Here is a 27,347-nt window from a genome sequence, read left to right as displayed (position 1 = left end):
GCAGTGCTGAACCCAGAGTAGCAATGACAGAGACGCTATTCTCCCAGGTCACTAAAGAATCACAATGGTTTTAAAGCTGTTAATTTCCTAAGAAACCCTTACGTCATTTACAACTCAGAGGCATGAATCCAAAAACAAATCTCATATCTTTCCAGTTGTGGCCCCATTCCTGACTTACACTAGATACTGGAATATAGCTTTTAGGATTTAATAGCATCCAAAACTATTGGATGGTGCTCCTTCATTCCAGAGAACAGTTACACTGCCACACATCCAAATGCTGAGAGGGTTTTATACCGTCGTTCCACATAAATGTCCCAGTTCTGTTATGTTAGCTAACTCTAGCACTGGGCTGAGTGATGGTTGGAGAGTGAGGGTTATCCATCCTACTCACTCAAATGAAAAACCTCTACAAACGTGCCACATGGGATTTCCTCAAATTCTCTTATGACAAGTCCCCAACCCTACTACTCATACAAACGATACATTTTTCCATTATTATATACCACTTCTTAGAGTAACATGAATATAAATCAGACAGGCAACTCTGTCAGCGCATATGACACTTTCTCCATAGGCACAACTATTAATGTTAAGCATTGTAACTGTATCTAGGCACTCCATGATGACAGATTCTATTTTCAGTGACGCTACTTCATCTCCAGCTGCACACATCCATCCAGCTCCTGATCCTTATAGCACAGCACGAGACTTTCTGCACGCCCCAGAAGGAATGCCACCCCTGTCAATCATGTGTGTCTAACTGTTTTATTAGCTGTTATTTTTGAATCATGCCACACCTCTGCTTGAAGTAGAGCTGAGACCTCTAACCGGGGTCTAATTCTGAAATGAGAATTAATGGAGAGGGTGTTGGGATACTCTGTGTGAGCTGACAGTCAGACAGAGGGGATGGACAGACAAACATCCTGAAAGGCAGATGGGAATCTAGATATAAGGCTAAAGGCAGTGAAGCAGATACAGAAGATCAATAATCTCTTCCAGAGAGACTTTTGAACCATTGTAGAGCGGTAGGCTAATGTAGCATTAGGTGTCTTACTGTTCAAGAGTAGTGTAGTTGAATCAAACCCCACTGAGTCGGGAATCAAACCCCAGAAGAACACGCCTCCTTCTTCCACAATGCGGCCTGCAGTGCTGAGGTTCATGGCTGGTTTCTGTGGAGCCCTGGGCACCATCTTTCTTCTGCTCTCTCTCGGGACTGACTACTGGCTCCTAGCCTTTGAGTCCTGTGATCCAGGGGTGAAAGAAAACAGTGCAAGACTAAAAAGAGTCACTACAGAGGTAAGGAAGATAAATCAGAATGAATAAGATTGGCTCAACATATATGGACAGCCATATACAAGTTTGGACTTCTGCCAATTTTAATGCACATAATTTATCTGACGAGTTCAATATATTGAGGAATATATAATGAAAAATGTGACAGATTTTGTCCTTAGAGTATGCTCAGTTTTTGCGTATTTTGAAAACGTGCATTACAAAACCTGAGTTGAAATGGCCCAAAATTTGCAAAATTACCCTAATGTTTCCAAAACGATATTTATGCTCGGATAATGTGGAAATGTTACAATGGAATAGGTTTTTTTTTCAAATAAAAGAAACCTAGGGCCGGAACATGAGCATTTAACAGACTCCCTTGAGCCTCCTTTCCCTCATCTCCTATCAACGCTTTAGGACCACCATCTGAGATTCATATGTTAGTGCATGTGTTGATTACTGTACACATATACAGCACTACGAGACCACACAACATTTAAGTTCTTTAAGAACAAGTTCTGCAAGACAGAAACAAAACAGAAGCCTCAACAAACACAGAAAACAGCTGTGTTGATAGAGAGTTGATAAACAGCTGTAAAACATTCAGACCAAGCAAAGCCCACTCCTATCTCTCCATTTTGCTCTTTTTAATGCCACCCCTGATTATGAGAAGCTACATCATCTGAAGTTCATTAGCAAAAGTGAAGTGTATGGAAACACAACACAATTTGCACTTTTTTTCTGCCAAAATTTCTTTATTGGCAATAACATTTGTGAAATTTTTGGATGGAAACCCAGCTAATGGTGGTGTTTTAAAATATGCAGAGGTGCGTTCTCTCGCTCAAAAACTTGACTAAACACTATTTGACCAATGGTGCCTAAACCTTTGCGTACAGCTATAGAGTAAAGGACAATCCAAGTAAGGACATTTGTGTTTGTAGATTATTTCTTTGTTGTAACAATGCTTCTTGGCAATAAATCTTATACAGTTGGAAAGCCTGTTAATTTCCCTTTTAAATGGTGCCACATTAGTAAGGAACATGCATTTGTGGGAGGAGCAGTAGAGTTGAGTATGTGGGTTGCGCCCATGAAAAATTTGCCAAATCTTCTCTGCCAATGGCAAACAGCTTATTTTGCAGTTGTCATTAAAACATTTTGAGCTTCTAGTACCCCCTGATTGGCACCTGATTGGCAGCACCTGTGAGCATGGGCCCTGCTACAGTGGTCAGTAGGTGTCTGCTCCAAGAATCGGCATGCCACATTTGACTGATCTGGACAGGGCCTGTGCGATAGGGGTAGTTGGTGTTCCGCAAAACCAAGTTGCGGCATTATTAGGAGTGAGCCCTAGTACCATTTCCAAATGGAATGTATATAACATATAGCGGGGGATGTCAGAGAAAGGCCGCAAAGTGGGCGTTCCAAGAAGATCGTTTCCTCACCTTGTCAGCACTTAGGTACCATAGGCTGTCTTCTACAGATTTGCAGTCAAGGTTTGTAGGCCGATATGGCAGATGGCTCTCTGTCCAGACATTCTGGAACCGACTGCACGGATTTCCAGTGTCACTGGGCTGCAAGGAGGCCTGCCATGACTGCTCTTCACCATCAGGCCCGTTTGCGCTGGTGTCGGGAGCACATGCACTGGAACCTGAAAATGTGGAGTAACATTATTTTCAGCGATGAGTCCAAATTCTGCCTATGGCAGTTGGATCGTTGGGTTGGAGAGTGGAGAAGACACCGAGAACGGTATGCTGATTGCTGCACCGATAGAGTAGCATCTTTTGGTGGAGGCAGTGTGATGGTGTGGGGCGGCATCTCCTCAGCGCTACTGCTCCTCCCACATGTTCCTTACAAATGTAAGGAAAAAAGATTTATTGCCAAGGAACATTGTTACAACAAAGAAATGATCCACCAAACACAAATGTCCTTACTTCTGTGCTAAGTTTATATATACTGCATATGTATCTGTATGGTCCGCATTCAGTTTTCTATTTGAAATCCTGCAGCAACCGTGTAGATGTGTTCCTGGCTTTTAAGTTTGACAAGAACAAAGACATTAAATTCAACCTTACTTGACCAACCTTATCACAAGCCTTCTGAATTTAAATAATTTGGTTATAAATCAAATGTACATCATTTTCCCTTAATTAGAAAAGACATCAACACACAAGATCCCATTTATATTTCTCAAGGCTAACAAACACTATATCTCTAAAGGTTTATGGACCTTCCTTCAAATTAGTGATTTCATCTACTTCAAGGTACAACGGCTTTTGCTGACACAGGTGTTCAACTGTACCCACAGTTTGTATAATCTCCATAGAAAAGCTTTGATTAATAGAGAACGGGACGCTCTGGAGCAGCTGGACGTGAGCCCAGGGTCACAATGCTCAATGGCAAAAGTCTATCCAAGGGGTATAAAGCCCACAAGACTGGGCCATGAAGCAGTTGTACTGCATTCTCTGGAGGGATGGAGCACCATCCAATGCCACCGGTCAATCATTCCCTGACCTCACTAATGCTCCTGTGGCTCTTGTGTGCACTCATATTCTCAGTGTAAAATCTTCTCAGAACAGTACAAGCTGTTGGGAGGTGGGAAGAAAAGACATTATTTCAAAATAATGTTATAAAAATTAAGCAAGTTTAGATGAGGAGTCCACAAACTTGTGACTATATATAATTTAAAGCTAAATATCCAATTTTCTTCTTAAAATATAAAGGAAGAGCTACAGGAAGAACGAAGTGGCACTGAGATCCTCTCCTACCATGAAGGGATTTTCTGGAGGTGCTCATACAGAAAGGAAAAGAACAAAGAAGAAAAAGAAGAAGCTGTACTGGATTTTTGGATCAGTAAGTGAAAAAAGTAGACTGATTTGTGATTCATAGGAAACAGTACATCATAAAAGCTATGACGTAGTTATGAACGTTTACCAAAGCATGGGGAGTTCCAGCACCTCATTCTAAAGCTGTAAAAGGAGCTGTTCTGAATGTATTTCTGTAGATTGATGGGGGAGTTTGAGGCTCTGCTTCTGCATGTTGCTTCTCATTAAAAAGTATTACATTTTCTGTAACGTTAACCTTTTAAAATATTTTTATATTGAGTGTGCTGCTTGTTCTGTTACAAGACGATCTGTTCTGCTGCCATTTTGATGCTCATTTGTTTGGTCTATAACCATGACAACAGGGCTCTGATTGGTCTGCTTGATTTTGTATATGTAATTTTAATGTGAGTTTGATGGGTAATGCAAAAAAAAAAAAAAATAAAAAACAAAGAAAAAAAAAACAAAGAAATAAAAAACAAAAACAAAAACGGTCTCTAATTGTGACGCAATGTTGCAGTCTGTCAGTTTTGGATTCGGTGTGAAAGACACCATTAATATACATGTGTTCATTTTCAAAACTTTTTTTTTTTTTAATCCGTTTAAATTGGATTTGGTGTGAACAGGTCTTAACACTATATTTTTTATATTACACTATGTTATTGAAGTTTGTTCTGGAAGCTCACATCTATTAACACCTTATCACATATTCTTGCAAAAAATTACTATCACACAATTTCCTGTTATCTCTAAACTGTAATGAGAAAAACTAAGACATTTTTTTATTCCACATTAACAAACAAAATTAAATGTTATTTACAATTTAAAGTGAAAATATATTAGAAATGACACAAAAGTGAGATAGTAATCATAAAGAAGATATGTGTGTCTCTGATATAGACAATAACAGAGACAGAAACAAATAGAAAATAATCACTTTTCTACCTATATGGTGCTACTGCAATGTGGTCCAAATGATGCATTTCTCTTTTAAGGATTACTTATCAATAGTTACATAGAAATCAATGCAAAATAGCTGAGATATTCTTAAGTTCTTAAGTCACCTGGGTGTTAAACCTGCAGGAACCAGTAATGAACTTGTTTCATCTCCAAAAGTATGCATTCAAGTAAAATTCATAGATACAACACAAAAGCTATATGTGTATTTTTCTGTCAGCAAACCAACCCTCAGAGAAGGTTTGTATGCCGGCCTACCTGCCCCAAGTTCCTCTTTCTGGCATTTTGATCTCAGATTCAACTTCAGGTGAGTAGTTCCATCTTTAAAACCCAAAAACACATCATTTAGAGCTTTAGTTTTCCATTATGTTGAGATGCTATAGTTATATCCAGTGCATTTTGTCCAGTGTATAGGGCTTTTTGGGGCATTACGTCTGTGCTGGGACTCACCATGGTGCTGCTGGGTGTGTTCTTCTCCATCTGTGGTATTCCAACAGCCAGCCGCCGTCTTTATGAAGCTGGAGGAGCTCTCTGCATAACCGGTGGTAAAGAGACCTATTACTTTTGCCCACTTATTTCTGTAAATAGGGGTTATTTTCTTGTCAGGGGTTTAATTGAAATTTCAATGCGGTAAAGATTTTGTTTACATTACGTTTGTGTGTCGTTAACTTCACTGTTGAAGGGACATTCAGCTACAGATAGAAAGAGTTGTTCTAAATATGTTTTACACAGCTGGGTATGATCAAATTAGACTTACAGTCATACTACAATTACAGAACATGCAAAGGTCGTGGAGCTCTGCTCTGATGTGCCCCGGCACTGGTTTCTTTTATAAAATGTAACAGTACATTACTTCAGAAGCACACTACTTAAAAGAAAGCTGCCAGTGATGTTATAGAGGCACTACTTTCAGTTCCCTAAAGTACTTTTCAGTGGCTGAGGCCTACAATGTGCAGTCAATTTAAATTAAGAGTAATCAAGTCAACCCTTAAAAACTTGTTTCTATTCATCAAAATGACTTCAAGTCTGAGATGTCACTTGATGCTTTTGCCTTCATTCAGTATTCACATAATAGTAAAATTTAAATCATTGCTGTAAAAAAAAACGTCTCTAAAAAAGTAACTTCATAGGACAAGGAAAAAAAAACACTTCTTTTGAAAATTGGATTTTATTCCAATAACTTTGGAGCATTTCTATTGGTCCATTCACCATGATTTTTCACACAGTTTGAAGAACAGCTGCTGTGTTCAAATGTTGTAGGAAATACATGTTTTTCTTTGGACAGCAACGAAATAATCCCTGTTTCTATCTCCATCTACCCTTCTGCGGCTGGCCTGCAGCTTGAAAACTGTTCTCTTCATGTTGACTGAATTATTTACTTGGTTTTGAGCTTGACAGAGAGTCTGCAGAGCCCCAAATACAATTTGAGACCGTCTTTGATATCTGCAGATTCAAAGTGACGAAGCATATCAATATCATTGACAAGAACATGTTAACAAAATTAACATTTTATTTTTTGTCTCAGGTGGGGGTCTTAAATAGAGTTTGCTGTTACACTGCATATTGGGCAAGCCTGAATTCGAATTTGAACAGTTGTACAATATTTATAAAACAAACATTAGTATTGAAGCTATGCTCTGACGTGCCCTGGCTCAACTGAAGCCCTGCTTCTGGTTTCCTTTCATTGTATTTTGACTATTCTTTACTTAACTACTTGCACAGAAGATGCAATAGAAGAACTAATCTCTTGTGCTGATATAGAAGAACTACTTTCAGTTCCCTAAAACACTTTACTGTGGGTGATTTGGTACAGTTTGCAGATGCATTTTAAAATGATAGAATAATGCAAAGGTTTTGTAACAATAAAAACAGTTGTAAATTCAACTTTAAATATGTCTTCCATTTAAAATCCTCTTCTATAGGACATTTCGGGACATTTGTTTTTCATACCACAGGACAACAATCACAAGACAATCACAAGCTTTACTTCTCTCTTCTTTGTGTGTAGGCCTGCTTTTCTTTGTGGTGGTGGGAACGTTCATGGCATGGGTGCAGGGCTCCTCCTCTCTGGAGCAGTACGTCCTCCAGCGCAGACTCTCAGCGTGCCCCAGCCTCTGCCTCCATGTCTATTATGGTCCATCCTTCATGCTGGCCCCTGTGGCGTCCTTCTTCTGCCTGCTATGTGGCCTGCTGATCCTCCTTCCACAGACCACCTCCAAAGTAGGGTCTAAAAGCTCAACGCAGGAGCCGTGTCCGGTGGATGGATGGCAGGTCAGCACGCTGTAATCCTGCTGAGTAAGGCAAGGAAATGTGATGAGAAAATTCATTGCCGCTGCGGTGGGCAATGGCATCCTGAGGAAACGAGTGCTGCTGCTTTACACTTAGGCCTGGTGCTGTGAAATGGAATAGACTTGGAGAGAATGAGAATATAAGAAGACGGTGTGAGATATGGGGAACTGTCCATACACTTGTAGTAACTACCCTTCTGAGAACGGCTTCACACTAGATGTTGGAACATTTCTGTGAGGATTTGATGGCATTCAGCCACAAGAGCATTGGTGAATTTTGTGGATGGTGGATGATTACATCTAGATCACATATGCCATTTCAGCTCGTTCCAAAGATACTCAAAAAGTGGTGATCCATCACTCCAGAAGACACAGTTCCACTGCTCCAAAGCCCATTGCTGGGGGCTTTAAATCTCTTTAGCAGATGCTTGACACTGAGCATGAGAATACTAGGCTCATGTGCAGCTGCTCCGGAGGGTCCCTATTTATTGTATGCATTTCTTTGGAGATGACATATGCAGTGTTTGCCCAACTGAACATCTGCATAAAAAGGCCTGGACATTAATGGTTCCTCATAGACTTTGTTCAGAGTCTGAAAGTGGACCACTAATTCTCATTTTAATTGGAGTGTCATTCAGGTTTTACCAATCTGTGTTTTTGATGATTATGATGATGATGATGAAGGATTTATTCATTCTAGTTACAGTTCTGCAAAGCAGCCACCAGAGTGCAGTATTGCTTTAGATCTGAGAAATGCGGAGTAGGAATTATATCTCAGAGACTTGTCCCACTGGGCTCTTTCTGCTAGACAGAGTGTGCTGAGGTACAGAAAAATAGAGATGAATTCTCAGTTTGTGGGTAAGATCAGAGTAGGAAATAAGAAGCAAGCTGTCACATTTCGAACTCCAAATACTGATGATAGCAATTCTATTTATGTAATTAATTCATTTCTTGGTGAGGGCCACTGTTGGTCTGGAGCCTATCTGGAACCACTGGGTGCAAGGCATAAATACACACTGGGCAAGGCATGATTCCATACCAGGGCATCACACTTTCACCTCATCACTCACACATTCACACCTGTGGACAATTTTGCATGGCAAGTCCACCTACCAACCTGTGCTTTTGGACTGTGGAAGGAAACCCAAACAGACATGAAGAGAACACATCAAACTCACAGTCATTGACCTGATGCAGGGATTGAATCCACAACCACAGGACCCTGTAGCTGTGAGACAATAACAGTCACACAGTGTGTGTCACTCAGACAGTGTTTGTAAACAGAAGAGGCTCTGTAAATGGGAAAAAAATTTGTCTTTTTTCAAAATGGCTCAGGTGTTCAATCTATGTGTCGCTGGCTGGGCCACAGGACTCTGACCACTAACCGTCCATCAAAGTAAACGCAGATAGAGAGTGCTACAAAACTAAACAGTTCGAGTTACAAATGAGTTTCTGTTGTAAGTCAAAAGTGAATAAAAACATACAGACAATTTAAATTTCAACAATGCACAAGGTACAGTCGGCTCCTTACACAAACATGCGGTTCCAACTTAAAAACTGCTAAGCTTCTTAATGAATACAATCTGGAGGTGGAGTTTGTTTTGCTGTGAGAACAGCAGTTCTCCAGAATCATCTGTTACCTGTAAGGAGATGTTTAAAGGAGATTTGGAGGAGAGTTGATATAAAATAAGAATTGCATAGGGAAAGTCAAAGTAATATAAGAGAAATCATTAATTCATTCATTATCTGTAAACGCTTATCCAGTTCAGGGTCACAGTGGGTCTTGAGCCTACCTGAAATCACTGGGTGCAAGGCAGGAATACACTCTGGTGGGGGCACCAGTCCTTCACAGGGCAACACACACACACGCTTTTTGAGTCGCCAATCCACCTACCAAGGTGTGTTTTTAGAGTGTGGGAGGAAACCGGAGCACCCGGAGGAAACCCACGCAGACACTGGGAGAACACGCCAACTCTTCACAGTCACCCGGAGCGGGAATCGAACCCACAACCTCCAGGTCGCTGTAGCTGTGTGACTGCAACACTACCTGCTGCACCACTGTGCAGACCCTAAGAGAAATCAGTAAAGTCTGGTAGACTTGGTAGACAGAAGGTAAACAAGCTACTTACACTATTAGCTCTAGATCTGAAAAAAATTCCATGGGTGTTTGTGTCCAGCCTTGTATTGTGGGTAGATAACTCAGGACTTACGGTCTTAAAGTACATGGAAGCTGTAAGAAAAGAAACAAATCCGACTAAAGTACCTGCTGGTGTTTAACAGAATACAGGACTGACCGCTCCCAAACCCAGACCTTGACATTACTGAGTTTATTTATTATTAAAAAAATTCTGCTGAAAATTTGGAATTCTGTATATGTTCACATTTTTTTAATGGGAAAAGGCAAACATCCCAAAGAGAGCTGCTGAGAGGTAGGCCAATTTGGACTGGGAGTCCCAGCAGTGTGCATCCCTCTCTACCATCTCCACTCCTCTTCCCTGCCTGTAACTGCACCTGAACCTGTCACATTCACTTTCTCCACTGCCGCCGAATTAAACATCTCTGTCAGTCCCACCCTCGTTCGCACCCCTGGAACGAATTGATATTTTAAGGTAGATTTTAATGAATACGGCAAGTCGTATTCAGTCATATCTCTCAGATTCAATTTTTTCCTCCCTCTCTCCTCCATGGTGGGGGATCTGTTGGCAGATTCATTACTGGTTCATGCCCCACCACCACCATACTTCACCACCCCCCACGCCCCCTGCTGCTCCACTGCCACCCACGTTGTTGCTCCCCTCATCACCGGGGTCTTTGTCGCAGAGAGATGGAACTGTCCAGAACAATTACTTCAGGAGCTCTAACGACACACTGCACTGGCCTTTTAATCTTCTCATAGTTTCTCCAGGAGATACCATTAGGAGAGTTGACAAAGCTCAAAATATGTGTCACTGAGACTGTCGTGGGGGGAAAATAAACATTTTTTCGGCCTCCTATGGCCTTCAAAATCTTCTTGTATGATGCCTGTGCACAGGCCCCGTAAAGTCCTAAACTAATAGGGGTATCTAATGGAAATAACAAAGCCTCATTTAAACCAGGCTTTGATATCTTTTTTTCTTTCAGTTTTTCCAGCTAATGTTCAAGAATTGGTCAAAAATAAACTCATGTTTACTACCTAATGCACCAGTCCAAAAATACAAAAGCTGTGTAATGTCCTCTGCTGGTCACAAAGCCGGTTTGCTTGAGGGAAATAAAAAATCAGGTTGAATTGAAAATAAACAAATTAAAAATGTACGTGTTTTAAAGCATGTACATTTCTAATGTTGAGCTAATCTGCGACGAGTATGATGTGTTCTCCCTGTGTCTGTGTAGGTTTCCTCCGGATGCTCCGGATTCCTCTCACAATTCAAAAAAGCATATGGTATAACTACACTGTCAGAAAAAAGGTACAGCAGAGGTTCATTATTGTCAATAAACATACAAACTTCAATGTACCTTTAAAGGCACAGTAGTGCTTTTAAAGTCCAGTTATGTTCCCCAAAGTGAGTTCCAGAAGGAAAGGTGAATATTTGTAATCTGTCATTACACAGGGTAAAAAGTCGCAGGACACCCTTTTATTTCAAACATGAAAGGGAAAATAACATATCTAACAGATGAGGGAACATGGCCACCATCTTGAAGGCTGACACATTGGATAAAGATTACATTTTTTCAATGGGAAGGTGGCATGTAGCATATCAAAGAAGACTATAACTGTCTCAGAAGTCAATTGCCACAATCAGATGTGCAATATCGCTTGTGGTTCACAAGTTATCAAAATTGAAAATTCAAAAATGTTGTTGTTACTCGCTTGACCAGACCCTAAATGCTCAGCGCTACATGACAATGCTACAATGCTACAGTGTTCCAATCCATTCTGACTGAAGATGGAGCTGAGCATTTAGGCTTTGGATGAGCCTTGCTCAAACAATTCTGGTCTTATATTCTACATGACCAACCTTCCCATTGGAAAACTGTGCCCTTGTTCGGCCATGTTCCAGACATAGTCTAAAAGATTGGATCCCTCACCCATTACTTGCAGGGGTATTCAGATATGCCATTTTCCCTTAAGTTTCTGAAATTAAAGAGTGTCCTGCGACTTTGACACTGCCTATAGAAGTGTGTGAAATAAAATTAAATATTAAGTACTGAAGTTAAAATAAGGTGTTTGATATAAACACATATTTATATATCTACAATGTAGCATATTGTACATTTATGTTCCCTAACTAAAGGTACTAAATATCCAGCCTTGGAGGTACCCCTACTGTGACAGCAAAAGATACACTGTAATAGTTTTCCTGAGAGTGTACAGTAAGTGTTCGCTAAAGAGATTGGTATAATTAATATATTAATTAAATAATTCAGCTATAATTTGTATATTCTTTGATTCCACATTTATCACAGCTTTCACATATTATTATTATTATCATTAATATTAATAATAATAATATATTTACAAGAATGATTGGGTAAAAAGTGTAAAAAATTTAAGGCTTTGTTATATCCATGTTCTGAACAGTGTAGCTCTTTGGTCTCCAGCTCCAGCCTCATTTGGATGGCACAGTTTGTCCTGGGGAGCCACCCAAGGGGTACAATTACCCCACACCCATGCTCAGCCAAGCAGAGGAAATTACACTTTCTGGAATCAGGACCTTCAACCTGGGGACCTGCTATTGGACCAATGTCCCCCCCCAACAATTACGGCCCTCCTCCCCTCTCCTCCCCATGTCTTCTGTTTATGAGTGGGTCCTCTGGAGTTTACATTGTGATACGACGTCTGGACTCATCTGGACCTCGGGTCCAAAGGCCCCTGGCACAGAGGGCCGTCCCCAGAGTGGCCACTGGATGACTGCTCTCATACAAACGTCGAAAAAAAGCAGACAGTGAGGTCTGGATCAAAATGACACTGCAAGTGCTCGACACTATCATGAACAAAACTGTTTTACCTTTAGAAGTGTGTGCGTTTGGGTACATATAGGAGTACTTTGTAGATCTACATTTCGAGAGTAGTCTTTTTGTTTCTCTGCATACTTTGTTAGCCACGTTTCACCCTGCTCTTTAACGATCAGGAACCCCACCAGACCACAACAGACGAGGTTGTCTGTTGACGAAGCTGACTCTGACGTTGTATGTAGTGGTGTGTTTGTGCATGTTGTGCTGGTATGAATGGACCAGACACAGCAGGTCTGCTGGAGTTAAACTGAGAATAGTCCACTAATGAAAAACCTCCAGCTAACACAGTCCTGTCGGTGGGGTCCTGTGGCCACTGATGAAGGACTAGAGGACGACCAACACAAACGATGCAGCAACAGATGAGCTACTGTCTTTGACGTTACATCTACAACAAGGGTCTCAACCCTTGTAACAAAGGGCTTGTTACAATTATAACTCCTAGTCGTTATACATTTAACAATCACTGGATTAGGAACACCTACCTTATTTCTGCGTTTACGTCCATTTTATCAGCCCCACTGACCTTTGTAGTTCTGAAATGGTCAGTACCATACATAGAGCAAGTATGATTTGGTGGATTATTATCAGCGCGACAGTGACACTGACATGGTGGTGTGTTAGCATGTGTTGCGTGGATACGAGTGGATCAGACACAGTAATTCTCCTAGATTTTTTAAACACTGTGTTCACTCACTGTCCACTCTATTAGACACCTTGTTTGTCCACCTTGTAGATCAGGGGTGTCAAACCAGATCCACGGAGGGCCGCGTGGGCACAGGTGTTCTTTCCAACCACGCAAAAGCCCCACACTACTGAAAGTCAAGATCTATTGATTAGATCCAATGATTAAAAACAGGTGGAATGAGGTGTGGCTTCTGCGTGGATGGAAAGAAAACCTGCACCCACATGGCCCTCCATGGATCTGGTTTGACACCCCTGATCTACAAGGTGGACAAACAAGGTGTCTAATAGAGTGGACAGTGAGTGAACACAGTGTTTAAAAAATCTAGGAGAATTACTGTGTCTGATCCACTCGTATCCACGCAACACATTCTAACACACCACCATGTCAGTGTCACTGTCGCGCTGATAATAATCCACCAAATCATACTTGCTCTATGTATGGTACTGACCATTTCAGAACTACAAAGGTCAGTGGGGCTGATAAAATGGACGTAAACGCAGAAATAAGGTAGGTGTTCCTAATCCAGTGATTGTTAAATGTATAAGGACTAGGAGTTATAATTGTAACAAGCCCTTCTCCAAAATTTGTCCTAAGTCAAATGTACTCATATAGAGGTTACCCTTCCCACAAATGGGGCTACATGTTGGAACACTGTTGTGAGTACTTTAATGCATTCAGACATACACGCATTACCATTATAGGATTCCTGTACTTTCAACAAGATCAGTCCCACTGCTCAGTGCTAGGGGATTTACACTGCTCTAGCTCACTCTAGGTACTGAGTATGATGAACTCAGCTGCGTGTTCCCTTTAATGCATTTCTGTGGAGATCATACATACTGTGCTTGCAGAGCCGAACATCTTTGTCCACATTTGGTATATGTCAAAGGAGCTGAATTCACTATCCATAAGGCAAGTCTGCAAACCTTTATGTTAAATAGTGTATCTGCTGAATATAAACAAATAAAACCTAAACAGATCCACCTTAATTGATGTAAAGTTTGGAGGGAAAATGTCACTGTTGTCCTTTGTCCTGTCATCTTCAGTGATACTAATCACTTCTATCATTCCGCATTGCTTTGTGTTTCTTCTGTCTTTCTCTCTCTCTCTCTCTCTCCCTCTCTCTCAGGCCAGCTCTTTTCGGGTCTATAATGAGTTCTGTGATTGCCGTGTGCCCCTGTGCCCCATGCTCCCCCTTGTCTCTGCTCTGTGGCAGGTTAATGAATATTGGAGAGATCAGCATGCCGCTGTTAAACACGTTACACACACTGAACGCAGGGGACGCAGCAGAGATTCACCTCCAGCTCTCAGTCCACTGGCATCAGCCTTCATAACCATGTCTGGGGCGCCTTAAACTATACGCACTCCACTGATCCACTGTTTACTGAAGGCATACCACTTTGTTGACGTAACCACTGATTTCCACAATTATTTTCAGTCATGTTTTCATGTACAGAATAAACATTAAAGAGGAATTCCATGGGTGAGACAGAAGGGTATACAATCCCCCAGCATTAGGCTGCATTCTATGGAGTGACGGAGCTCCATTCAATAACTCTGGGATGGGCTTGAGTGGAGTCTGTGAACCAGATCTAATCATCCAACATTAGTACCCGACCTCATAATGCTCTCATGTCATCAATCTTGCAGAAATGTTCCAACATTGAAGCCAAAGCCATCCCAGAAGAGTGAAAGCTGTTACTACAGCAAGGATTTTTAAATTGTGTTAGTTTCATACGCCTAACTTCAAGCCCAGGACTTATATTATTTTAAAAGTACATTTAAACTGTTGGTACTTTTAGTGACAACAATGTACCTGTACCATAGCTTTTTTATTTTCCGAGAGTGTACCACACTCCTATCTCCTGTCACTTTTTCAACTCTCTCTCCACCCTCACGGCTCTCCTAAGAGGTCATTGACTCAGAGGCAAAATACAATTCTTAGTCACCTTATCTGCACTGAGAGAGAGAAAGAGAGCCTGAGCCAGTGTAGCAGCATTGCTGGCTTTTCTTTATCAGCCTCTGAAGTCCATCCAAATTTCATTAGATTACTGTGTACATTAGAGAGGGCAAGGCTGATTATATTCTGTGAGTTTCTCCCACCTCTCTCTCTCTCTCTCTCTCTCTCCTCCTTCATGATCAGAATAGGCTCCTGGTTTTTCCTCCCCCTCGCCTCCCTTCTGCTCGCACGCCTGCGTTTTCACGCTCTTTCCTGGAGAAAGCGATCAACACAGTGTACTGGAAGAGCAAGCGAGACGGAAAGAAAGATTAAATCCAACTTGCTTTCACCCATGGCTGCTTTCATGTCTTCTTTTTTTTTCCTCAAATACAGGGAATTATCAGTGCTGCTACTGACGCAGCCTCCTCTAAGGAGGAGGAAAAAATGATGGGAATGAGTGCTCTGACAGACGGGGAAGAAATGAGTAGAATGAAAAGTAAGGGTTCAGATGGCAAGACATTTTATTTGACCATCTGCTCCTTTTGTAATGATCGGGTCGGTTAGTACTGTAAACTCTAGGCTTACTGTTTTGACAGTAAATTGAATTAGATACGTTTTTCCACCAAAATGTAGCAGCAATATTAATGAAGGTGATTATTTATTTCTGTCTATAAACTGCAACTCATTCAATGAAGAATCAAACTGCTTTGTAGTTCCTGAATGAACCAAATTATGTTCCATAAAGCAGGTGCAACACATGGGGAGTTAGCATAGTTAGACATCTCAGACACATAGATGTGTGTCCACTAGATGTCAGTATAATTTTTGCTTCATGGTGTCAAGAAAAATGTTTGACTGAGATCAGCATAGTTACCTGAAATATTCATTCATTAACTGTCTGTAACTTCATATCCAGTTCAGGGTCACGGTGGGTCCGGAGCCTACCCGGAATCACTTGCCGTAAGGCAGGAACACACCCTGGAGGGGGCGTCAGTCCTTCACAGGGTGACACACCCCCACACAATCACTCACACTTAGGGACACTTTTTAGTAGCCTACCAAAATGTGCTTTTGGGCCGTGGGAGGAAACCGGAAAACCAGGAGGAAAGCCACACAGCCACTAGGAGAACACACAAACATCATGACAGACAGTCACTCGGAGTGGGGCTCGAACCCTTCATGGATGTCAGTGTGTGTCTTCCTCTTGTACTACAGCTGCTGTGATCTGTCTTCTAATGACTGTAAAAAGAAATAAATAATAAATAAAAATCAAAAACCCACTTCATAAAATTTAATCTGTCACAAGACAGATTTATTAAATTACATTTTTGTTCATACACGCATTGTCCACTTTACCAGTCCACTGACTTTGTGGAACAACAAAATATGTGTGTCTAATAGATTGGCCAATTAGTGGGTACAGTGTTTAAAAAATTTAGCAGCACTGCTGTGTCTGATCCACCTGTACCAGCACAATACACACTAATATACAACCAACATCTCAGTGTTACCGCAGTGCTTTGAATGATCTACAGCTCAAATAATTGCTGTTCTGTGGTGGTCCTGGCCATACATCAAAGAATAGGGTGAAGTAGGGCTAGAATTTATGCAGATCAAGACATAAAAATTAACAACATGAATGGAGGCCAATTTTTTTTTTAAATTGCTTAGATTCCTGAAATCATGTTTTAATTGAACAAACCATGAAACTGGAAATCACAGTGACTGGTTTGTCTGATCTAACAGTGAAGGCTGGAGCTAAGAAAGTTGCCCCTTTGGATGAGCTAATGCTAACACACAGTTGTTGTATTAGGAGTAGGTCTAAACATCTTTTACCACATGTTAATGAAAGAATAAAGGTGTGTTGCATTTATCTTTCCAGAGATTTTTTTATATCCCAAATATGAGCTCTGCACTCTACTTACCTGACTAATATGTCAACATTAAATTAAGACGAACTTTATTAACTTAGCTAACTGATTTTACACGATCACATTAATTACTATGAGGCATCATATTAAAATGTACACTTGTACAAACTAGTATATTAACCTGATTAAATATTTATTGCCTTAGAACTTGCATTAATCAGACATACATTGCATTAATCAAATACACACACAATTTAAAAAACACACAAACAAACAAATGAGCATACAAAGGTGCACCACTCTCCAACTCTTAACATTCTCACTGAAGGATTGTGTTTGTCTGAGGTGCTTTCCTTGTTTGAAGAAGTAGTGTAAAGACAGCTGTGATTGGTTGAAATGTGTATCAGTAATTATTTTGCAAATGGTGTGAGTAAAGTAAATGTGGGCCCTTAGTTATTACACACTGAAGATTTTAAAAGGTGTTGTGTCCAGTCACTAAATACCAAGCCGTTTCATCAAAGCTGAATTTTAACTGTACACACTCGTGTCTCACAGAGTCTGAATCCTTGCATTTGACCTCAATATGCAAGGGGTTCCAAAAACAGAGGCAGCATTAAAATGCTATTAATGCATCTCAAATTAAAAGAATAAAAATAATATTAATAAATAAACAAACAAATAAACCCCACCCCCCACCACCACTTAAAGCAAGCAAATGTTCAGATATTCTTGGCCTGACTTCTAATCTCTTGCATTAGGAGCATACATGTGTGTGTGTGTGTGTGTGAGTGTTTTCTTTCTTTTTTTTCATTAAATTTGTGTCAGGACTAATTTTGAAGCGAATGAATACAGATGTCAGGGGCGCCATCGGATCCCATGGCAGCCCCCTCTTAAATGAGATAACAGGCTTTAGTGGAAGAATTAACACTATTGGAAAAAGGAAAAAAAAAAAGATTAGCTGAAAGGACACGGGTTACAGCTGGAGTTTCTGCTGAGACCTGTGCTGCCAAAAAAAAGAAAAAAAAAAAGAAAAAAGAAAAAGGCAAATCTATTTCCAAACGCTGTGTATTAATTATCAAACTAAAGCCGCTGTTGCATATTGACTCGTCGGGTGTGCTCTCTTGTATTATCTCCCATTAAGCGCAGAGAAAAGAGGAGATTATGTGGGCCTTGGGGGGCGCTTTATGAATTCTGTGAGAGTGTTAAACCATGTCATGGACTTTGGAGGATCATGCAACCCCTGTGATGCGCCTCCTTGCGCTATAAAATGCATCTTTAAGCCCTAAATTTGATTATTGCTCAGTGCCGTTTTTCAATTAACGGCGAGGATATTGGCTCTGGATGTGAGAGGTGCTGAGGAAAACCGCGTGAGTCGGGTATTTGTGCATGTGCTCAGCGAGAAGGAGCATGGCCACAGATAAGAGGGTCTGGACTCTTCTATAAGGGTTCTTCAAGCTGCCATTCATACCATTATAGATGCAACAAAGGCAATTCTGACTCATTGACTGTAATGGGTAAATGGACATAATGAACCTGCTATGGTTAAAGGAGACCTTGGATTTGACAGACTAATAGCTATTATGCTTATTAAACATGAATGCTTTTGGTTCTGGACCCACATTTAAAGTCAGTTTGTGTTTGTGGGCTCTTGCTTATGCCTCCTTCTGAAATGAAGTGCATTACAAGGTCATTTGTGTCCTTCGAGGAGGCTTTACACTAGATGTAAAGTGAGAATCTGATGACATTCAGTCACAAAAGCATTAGTGAGCTCAGGTACTGATGTTGGATGATTATTTCTGGATCACAAATGTCACACCAATTCAGTCCAAAGCTATTTGATGGTGATACATCACTAGTAGAAGACAGTTCCACTGCTCCACAGGCCATCCTGGGGTGGGTTTATGTCCTTATAATTGATGCATGGCAACGAGTAAATTAATTCAAAGGTACTTCTAAACGCAGTGTATGGCTTTTCTGACCCAGAAATAATTATCCAACATCAGTTCCTGACTTCATCAATGCTTTTGTGATTGAATGTCATCAGATACTCACAGAAATATTCCAGCATCTACTCACCAGACAAACTAGCAAATCTTTGTTTCTCCAGAATAGTAACTTTATGGGTGATACGAAAAAACACACATAACTTATAACAAAACTGATTTAGCTCCAGTTTAGTAATTTTGGGTTAGTTCTATACCACGTTTAACACAATGCAAGGGACAATTTAAGTTTTAATTCATTAATTCACTCATCAATTTCTCTAACTGCCTCTTCCTGTATAGTGTTGTGGTGTGTCCAGAGCCTACCCAAAATCACTGTGCGCAAGGCATTACGTTTTCAAATAATGCATAAACTGGAGTTTCAATTAAACTTTTAAGTTTCTATTAAAATTGGACTATTTTTGACTGCCCAGCATTGTGCACAATCTGATGTCAGAAAGATATTGGACTCTACTATTAGACATTAATGGATTTTAATTGAAAATAAAAACTGGGTCGACGACAGCATTTGCTTGATGTCAAGATCCAGTGCTGGACAGATGTCATGACCAACAATCAACCAAATAACAACGTATATGAACGCTAATAGTCCAGTGGGTGATATGTTGCCAGCCAACCACAAACCTCTAAGAAAATAGTACTTCCATAGCTGTTTTGCTAGTCTGTGAGGAGTTTGGTGTGTTCTCCCCGTGGCCACGTGGGTTTCCTCGGTGTGCTCCTGTTTCCTCTCACGGTCCAAAAACACTTAGTAGGTGGATTGGCGACTGAAAAGTGTCCATAGGTGTGAGTGAATGTGTGTGTCACCCTGTGAAAGACCGGCACCCCCTCCAGGGTGTGTTCCTGCCTTGTGCCCAATGATTCTGGGTAGGCTCTGGACCCAGCGCTACTCAGAACTGGATAAGCGGTTACTGATAATGAATGCATAAGGGCAACACACACTCACAACTTCCAGGTCCCTGGAGCCACATGACTGCGACACTACCTGCTGCGCTACCGTGCCACCAGGCTTTTGCTTAAGTTTTTGCTTTTATAACAATCTACAGCCATTTGTCCAGAACTGTTAAATTTACTGTTCTTTATAAATAAACTTGACGAACTACACTGATGGTATCGATGACAGTTAATTCAATTGCTAATTTAATTTTTTTATCATCAATTATCATTTGAGCAGCACTTAATCCTAATTTGCCATTTTATGAAAAGAACAAGCCACTTGAGGCTGTATGTTACAAAGATGTTATTTTGCGTGCCTAAAAACACCCTTTAACCATGGGAAAATCACCGTAAAGCATGAACTCTTGCGGCTTATTGCTTTAATATACTGTAAAGGGACAAAAACATGCTTCCTTAGTGGCTATGACAATCAATTTGCTTGTAACACGATGTGCCAACATCGGCAGGCCTGGTTTCTACAACCATACGATTATGAAGGAGTTGCCTATTGTTTATTCATAGTGAGTGGCAGCTTGGTGTATAGCGATGCAATGTTGATGATCTGGGGAGCACATAGAGCCCCCTCTTCGTAATCTCCCAGGTAATGATCCCCCCAGCCCCACGCTGCTATTTCACACATGGATGCCGCCTGTGATGAGAAGAGTGTGTCAGTATCGATAAATAATTATGAGCAATGAGACTTTCTTTCCTGTATTGGAACTTGACCGAAATGACTTCATATAGTGAGCGGTGTCTGCCATGACAGCATCTTTCACCTTTTTTTTTTTTCACGCAAATTATGCAGCGTGAATTCATCTGCTGGCATCCAGTGCATCTGACCTATGCATTTCTCATCAGATTTGTCCAGGTATAAGCATGGTGACAGCAAGTCTTCCTGCTGGAAAATGAAAGGGAGGTGAAAAAATACAGAGAAAAACAAAACACAAAAAAGTAGCCACCTGAATGGAATCTACTGTGATGGCTGTACATACAAAACACAACAGCATAATATTAGACATAGTATATAGTAAACATAGTATAAAATTTATATGCATATAATTAGCTGTCATTGTGAAAGCAGTCATTTAACAATGTCTACAGAGTTTTTATCATCTCCACAGAGAAGCTTTAATTGAAATGGGTCTGAGGTAGTGCTTGGCGATATGATCGCTAATCAATATCATGATTAATAATAAAAAAAAAAAACCTTGTTTAAGATTAATGAATGATTATATTGTTTTTTAAACAGTTCACTGACAAGGCTTGAACTGTAAATATGCTCTGGTAACGCTGAGATTTTTTTTTATGTGGCTGGGAGCTTTTCTATTTTATATTATTTTATTTTTTTGAGCCAAAAAATGCACTGTTCATATTTGATGATGTGATTGTGCTTCAACAGATTGGATATATTAACTTTGGTCATGAAACTGTTTTTTGTCAGTGCTCCCATCTGACTTCTTTATGCTCAGTGTTGTCTTCACTGAAATCAAAACAAGTCCAAATGACAGATTTTTTCTTTGGTACAAGCTGCTCAAGTCGCTGGGTCTCCCTCAATGTTTAGGTTCTCCTCTGTGTTGCTGCCATGTGGTAGAATGGACAGGTCAGGATCACGTTACTATGTGCTTGGTAGAATGGTTTATAGAGAACAGTATATGGACACACAGTGGAATTAATAGAAATATTGATATTCTTTATTTTAGAAGATACATTGGGCAAGACTGTGTCTACAAACTTTTCATTTTATACGGTCATAAACTTACCAGAGCCACTGGTACTTCTCTGGTCTCGGATATAAGGGTTTCTGGCCTAGTGAGCTTAACAGCATACACCCAACAATCCTGTCCAACCCAAAGAGTTCCACAGGGGACACAGTGTTGTGGTTCTGATCCCCGTAGCCATCTGTAAGGGTTTCTAGCAAGAGGAAACTGGAATGGACATCCATTATTAACATGTCCCCCGTGCCCTATTCTCCTGCTTCCTCCCCAGAGCCCCTTGTCATGCCCCTTCTGCAGAACTGAGAAGATCTCAAACCCCCTCAGCACCAGGAGCAGAGTCCCCCACCACAGTGCAATATAGTTAAGCAGTGACCCTAGTGGGTATTCAAAGCTTGCCAGGTAGCCACTGAGGAGGAGGTAAAGCAAAAGCTGGCCGATGTCATTAAGCCCTCTAAGGGTAGAAATAAACTTGCTGTTAAGTACGCATTCGCTGCCTCATATATGCTGTGTTGTGCACATTCTCAGAAAATAATGTAGTACATGCATAAACGGTAGGGGCAGTGCAGGCGATCAACAGCAACACAATGGCGTTACAGAAAGTTTCGAAGAAGACATTGTCAGAGCCAAGTCCAGAATTATGTGTCTTTCTCTGGTCTGCCCTCTAGTGGAAGCCTCCAGTTACACATAGGCAACTATGTGAACAAATACATTCACGACCCAGACAGTTGTCTACGTAAACGCATGGCCAAGAAGAAAGTATATGTCTACCCTAACAGTCTATGGTCCATCCTCAACTTCATGATTCCCAAAAAAGATATGTCATGAAGTTTCTGCAATGACTTCTAGAAGTTGAACTAAGTCTTGTCATTCCACTTGTACCCTCCTCCCTGTGTGGATAACGATTCAGGCAAGATTGACTTTGTTTCAAATTTGGACTTTGCCACCTTTGCCACTTTGCCACACTTCAAAGTATGTGGTCTTCTAGCGATTCCAAGCTCTGTTGAAGACCCCATGGTGTGACTGGCACATATTAACGTGGACAAAACTCAAGCTGGCACTGACTGGAAGAAGCCTTCACTGATCTGTATTCAAACATGGTAAAAGAAAGGACACACTAAAATGATCTTACCCTTAAGAATGCTCAAAATGTCCCTTCCTCCCTGCATTTAAGCACTGTCGGTCCTTGTCTTTTCAAACAGTCACATACCTAAACACTTGACTAATCTGATCCACTTTAATTAAGTCCTGAGTAGTGGCTACAATTACTGAGTACAAATCTTGTATTTCAGGCGCACTTTGATCATGCACTCTTTGTGACAATGCAATTAATTAGTTCAGAATCTAAGTGCTCAGATCATTTACACAGATTTTTTTTTTTATCAAGGATCTCTTGTAAAATTGGATCGTATCGTGCCAATAGATTAATTACTGACAGGAAATTTCCATTATTCAGTTCATGCAATTTTTCCTTCAAAATGATGTGACATGAAATTCCTATAAATTTTTCACTTTTAATTTGCCCCATCTCACCAACAATTTTGGAACATGTTGCAGGCATGAAATGTAAATTATTTTACATTTGCAAAACACAATCAAGTTGGTTGGTGAATATTTTTTCAGGTAAATCATTTTAAAGAGAACTACAAAAATAAAAGATTCTTGTGTAAAATGCATTTTACAAAATGTCCCATCTTTTTCCAAAATGGGAATATATATATATATATATCTGCTGTCCAATTAAAAACATGTACCTTTACAGGAGAAGGAAATAACTTAACTTTTAATGGAAGTGAATGTAAAAAGATTTTATTCCAAGTAATTCTGAAGTATTTCTATTGGTCCATTCATCATAAGATTTTACCACAGTGCGAAGGACAGCTGATGTGTTTAAATGATGTAGTAAACTAAAAATCCTCAAACATGAGGATACATGCGACGATGTGACGATTGGCATGATTTGTGTCCAAGTTAATAAATACAACATGTATAATTTATTATACTATAGAGAAAAGAGTATGTGCCACTCTATGCATAGAAATCTATGTTTTAGTTTTTTATTTTCCATGCAGGTCTGAAAAATTATATGCTCCAGAAATGAACAAAAATGTTCCACCACCCCCCACCTGCACCCCACCCCTGAAAAGAACCCTACATGGTGACTGAGAACAGAACGTGTGTGACTTCAAGTAGAGAGAGAGAGAAAAAAGAATCAGTGTGAGAAAGGGAGACAGAGGGAGAAAACGAATAAGACAAAATAATAGAAAAAAATGTGGTGAGGAAAAAAGAAAAAAAAAGTGGGCAGAAGAAGGTGGTGTTAAAAAAGAAGCAAAAGCGAGGTGTGTTTGGGGGGAGGGGGGGTTAAAAAAGAGGATAGAAAATAGAAGAGAAAGAAAGAAAGGGTGGAAGAGGGGTGTGGTGGTGGGGGAGTAGCAAAATGAGACCAAATTTTCTTTGGCAATCTCGCCTCTCCTGCTGCAGGTGTGAGGCTATTTCACTAAAGCAGGCCAGACGCGAATGTCATTAGTTCCTAAGCCCCAGGTGAATTTGCCACTGTTCCACATGATTAACCCAGATAATTGTGTGTTGATAGCGAGCATGGTCGATGGAATACAATTTTCGGGCCGAGATTCCTAAACAAACAGCTCAGCAGAGGGCTGTGGGGAGTGTGTGTGTGTGTGTGTGTTCATCTGTGAGTGTGTGTGTTGGGTGTGTGCTTAGCAGTGTAAGTTTGGTGACTTGTGATGCTGCTAGCGTCCTGGTGCCTCAGTCGTTGATGGTGTCATGCTTGGTCTAAAGCAGCAGAAGAGGAACTGCAGGTGACCACTTCAGCCAATTCAGCTCCTGAAGCTGCACACATCACATACAGTCATATGCACAAAGACGTGTACACACTGGTAAAATAAAAATGCTGAATTTAACACAAATATATCTTTGCTGTGCAAAAGAACATTGATAACATCATCTACTAACTGCTGGAAATGGAAATGTAAACACTTACAAAGGTATTACTCATATGGTAACTACAAGACATTCTTCATTTTTAATGCATGCTGAGAATATCAAGTGTGATGAGGCTCTAAACAGCTACACAACAATTCTCCGCACCAGTGGATAAGCTAAAAAGTCCTATTAACAGAAATGGAAAAAAAATATATAACAGAACTGTATAAGTACAAAGCAAGCTACACTCATAAACAAGTTCACTTAGAGCACTTAAATACATTTTTCAGTGCATGTGCACATTAACATGGGGGTCTGAAGCACCTAACAAACCCACAATCTCAGTAAACATGCAGTAAACATGGGTTAAAACAAGCCATTCTGAATTTGTGCTGCTTCTGACATAGAGTGCAATGTTGTTAGGACTGTCCCGCCTCCTCATCTGAGTTTCTCCAGTCACTGAGCCACAACTTTGTTTACAGTTGTGCGCTAAGATGAGTTTAAAAGCAAATAAAACAAACACAATGAGCTTGGGAGGGTGAGCATACAAAGTAAACATGGTGAAAATTAAAACAGAAGAGTGAACCAAGTGTAAACAGCTAAAAACAAGAGCTGCTCCTTGCTTCTCATTTCGGGGCTCTTGCACTGAACTGTGGCTCATTCTCATTTAAAGGAATAGGTGCTTGTCGATAATGGGTAGAATATGTCCCATTTAACCGAGAAGTTTTGTTCTGTATGTTTTGTGGGTTTTTTTTTTTTTTTTAAATTGTGGAGAGTTCTCTGTATAATTTTGCCAAAAAGCTGAGTAAGTCAGTATCAAATATGGTACCACTTTAAAGTAAGACTACACTAATAAAGGTTTATAAATGGCTTAAAATCTGTTTAAAACATATTAATAGTCATTAATAATCAGCTACACCCCAAACAGAAAAGGCAAGTGACATTGCTTGCCAAATAGTGAACCCACATCCATGTACACTGTTAAACCTCAGATCTTGTCAAATATTGACTTTACGTTACGTTCTCTATCAGTCGACATTAACCCTGTCAGCTTCAGCACACATTTATTTACAAGTTTAACCATTTAATGAATTAACCAGCAACAGAGTGTCTTTTTCTACTTTAATGATGATGTGGTTTACCTTAACATCCTCAGGTCTGAGCTTATTCTTCACCTTGATATTTTCAGTAGGTTCTCTGACACTTTCACTACTGGACAAAAAAGAGTTCACTGTCACACTTCCTATCTGTGTTACAAATAATTATTAATGATTTAAGGTGTTTACAACCTAATTAATAACCTCTCTACAAATGTAGACATTTTTTAACGTGGTACCTCAACTATCTGTAGCATTTTGAATCATTTACTTTACAGTTACAAATAAAAAGACATGTCTAGGTGACCTCATGTTGACTTTAAGGGTTAAAGAGTTAAAGGGGGCAAATTTCTGAAATGATCACATGTGAGGTACAGTGAGGTACAGTAGCATTAACAGACAAAGCCCAAGTCATGAATTCATAATTAGCCAGTGAGCTGAATCAGGTGTGTTAAAGCAGGGTAATGCAAACGCACACTGCATGGGGTACAGAGCTATGGTTGAATACCTGTGAGCAGAAAAAAATCATGGACTGGGTTTTGTGTGTTAATCTCACATATCTCTTGTGATATATTCAGAAACGTGTGCTCTTTCTCAAAGAAAATGTAGCTGAACCCAATCATGTATGAGACACTTATTCTGGTGTTGAGTATGTTTAATATGAAAATAGCTTAATCACATTAAACCTTACAACTTGAATGTACGCTGAATTTAGGAATGGTTTTGACCTTCACCGAGTGTACTAATTTTTTCAGGAATACTTTAATATTGGGCCTAGTTTAAAAGACTACATGACAACTACATAAGTTCATTCATTCATTATCTGTAATCGTTTATCCAGTTCAGGGTCGCGCTGTGTCCGGAGCCTATCTGGAATCATTGGGTGCAAGGCAGGAACACACCCTGGAGGGGGCGCCAGTCATTCACAAGGCAACACACAAACACATTCACACAGTGTGTTTCTGGACCATGGGAGGAAACTGGAGCACCCGGAGGAAACCCATGCGGACACAGCGAGAACTCCTCACAGACAGTCACCGGAAGCAGGACTTGAACCCACGACTTCCAGGTCCCTGGAGCTGTGACACTACCTGCTGCGCCACAGTGCCGCCCCACTACAAGTTGTTGTTGCTTTTTTTTTTGTCATGCAACATAAACCTACATCGTATTCCATTAGAAAATTTTATTACAACAGACACTTTTAGTCCATTTTTCAGAGCCACTCACCAGTTACTTGTACTTGAAGGTTCTGCAAATACAGACTGTATTCTGAATACATTGTTAGTCTTCCATCACCCTTTTATATGGAGACCATACAAGCTGTATACACAGCTGAATGTCTGTGTTCCCAACTGTTGCATCTTTCACTAATTATCAAAGGGGACTACAAACCTGGGTTACTTTGTAAATGTAATACCAGTGGGAAGCAAACAACTCTCTGACTGGGAAATTGCCTTGTTAATATTTCATTAAAGACTACAAGAAATAAAAATAACTTCCATCTTTGCTGGTTCAGTAAAAAAGAGTCATCATAAAGCCAAACTAGTTTGGGAAAGATGTGCTACACTGATTTTGTCACATACGTCTGTTTACCATCATTACCCCGATAGACAATTATACACTAAAACTTTACGAAGAAACTTCGCCCTTGCAAACATTATTACAGAAACTATGACAGAAATTTGAAATTCAACAGAACTTATAACAAGAAGTCATTAATAACGCTCTCACCAAATACATATTCATGGTCAAATCAAGAGAAAATGACTCTTGCATCATTTCCCTCGGTCTACACACACAAAGCAACGATGCCCGGCCCAGAACCGAACAACAGCA

General features: G+C 40.2%; 2 protein-coding genes and 1 long non-coding RNA gene across 3 annotated transcripts in view; 1 reads left to right on the top strand and 2 right to left on the bottom strand.

The window, feature by feature from the left end:
- inpp4ab (inositol polyphosphate-4-phosphatase type I Ab) overlaps window positions 1-1,181 on the bottom strand; it is a 55,027-nt gene extending 53,846 nt beyond the window's left edge. Inside the window, exon 1 of the mRNA XM_066666655.1 lies at window positions 1,058-1,181. The gene's annotated coding sequence lies outside the window, so the exon portion shown is untranslated. The remainder of the gene's footprint in view (window positions 1-1,057) is intronic.
- tmem182b (transmembrane protein 182b) lies at window positions 1,074-7,404 on the top strand. Its single transcript, XM_066666660.1, has 5 exons — window positions 1,074-1,299; window positions 3,993-4,122; window positions 5,269-5,355; window positions 5,456-5,593; window positions 7,057-7,404. Exons 1-5 carry the CDS (start codon window positions 1,138-1,140, stop codon window positions 7,332-7,334), a joined length of 795 nt encoding a protein of 264 aa, XP_066522757.1. The 5' UTR covers window positions 1,074-1,137; the 3' UTR covers window positions 7,335-7,404.
- An 8,389-nt stretch (window positions 7,405-15,793) lies between these two features.
- LOC136692927 (uncharacterized) lies at window positions 15,794-22,910 on the bottom strand. The gene is made up of 3 exons (XR_010802001.1): window positions 21,520-22,910; window positions 20,536-20,657; window positions 15,794-16,191 (listed from the first exon to the last, which is right to left on the bottom strand). It is a non-coding gene; the product is annotated as an uncharacterized lncRNA (long non-coding RNA).
- Between the last annotated feature and the right edge of the window lie 4,437 nt (window positions 22,911-27,347).

Source organism: Hoplias malabaricus, chromosome 3, assembly GCF_029633855.1.
Source record: "Hoplias malabaricus isolate fHopMal1 chromosome 3, fHopMal1.hap1, whole genome shotgun sequence".
Lineage (NCBI taxonomy): Eukaryota > Metazoa > Chordata > Actinopteri > Characiformes > Erythrinidae > Hoplias > Hoplias malabaricus.
Note: the sequence above shows the minus strand (reverse complement) of the source record. Positions and strands in the feature narration are given on the sequence as shown.

Bases quoted from the DNA above. Each gene is read 5' to 3' on its own strand.
- tmem182b (XM_066666660.1), top strand. From the start codon at position 1,138: ATGCGGCCTGCAGTGCTGAGGTTCATGGCTGGTTTCTGTGGAGCCCTG. The intron at 4,123-5,268 runs GTAAGTGAAAAA...TTTTTCTGTCAG, and splicing joins TGTACTGGATTTTTGGATCA to CAAACCAACCCTCAGAGAAG. The intron at 5,594-7,056 runs GTAAAGAGACCT...CTTTGTGTGTAG, and splicing joins AGCTCTCTGCATAACCGGTG to GCCTGCTTTTCTTTGTGGTG.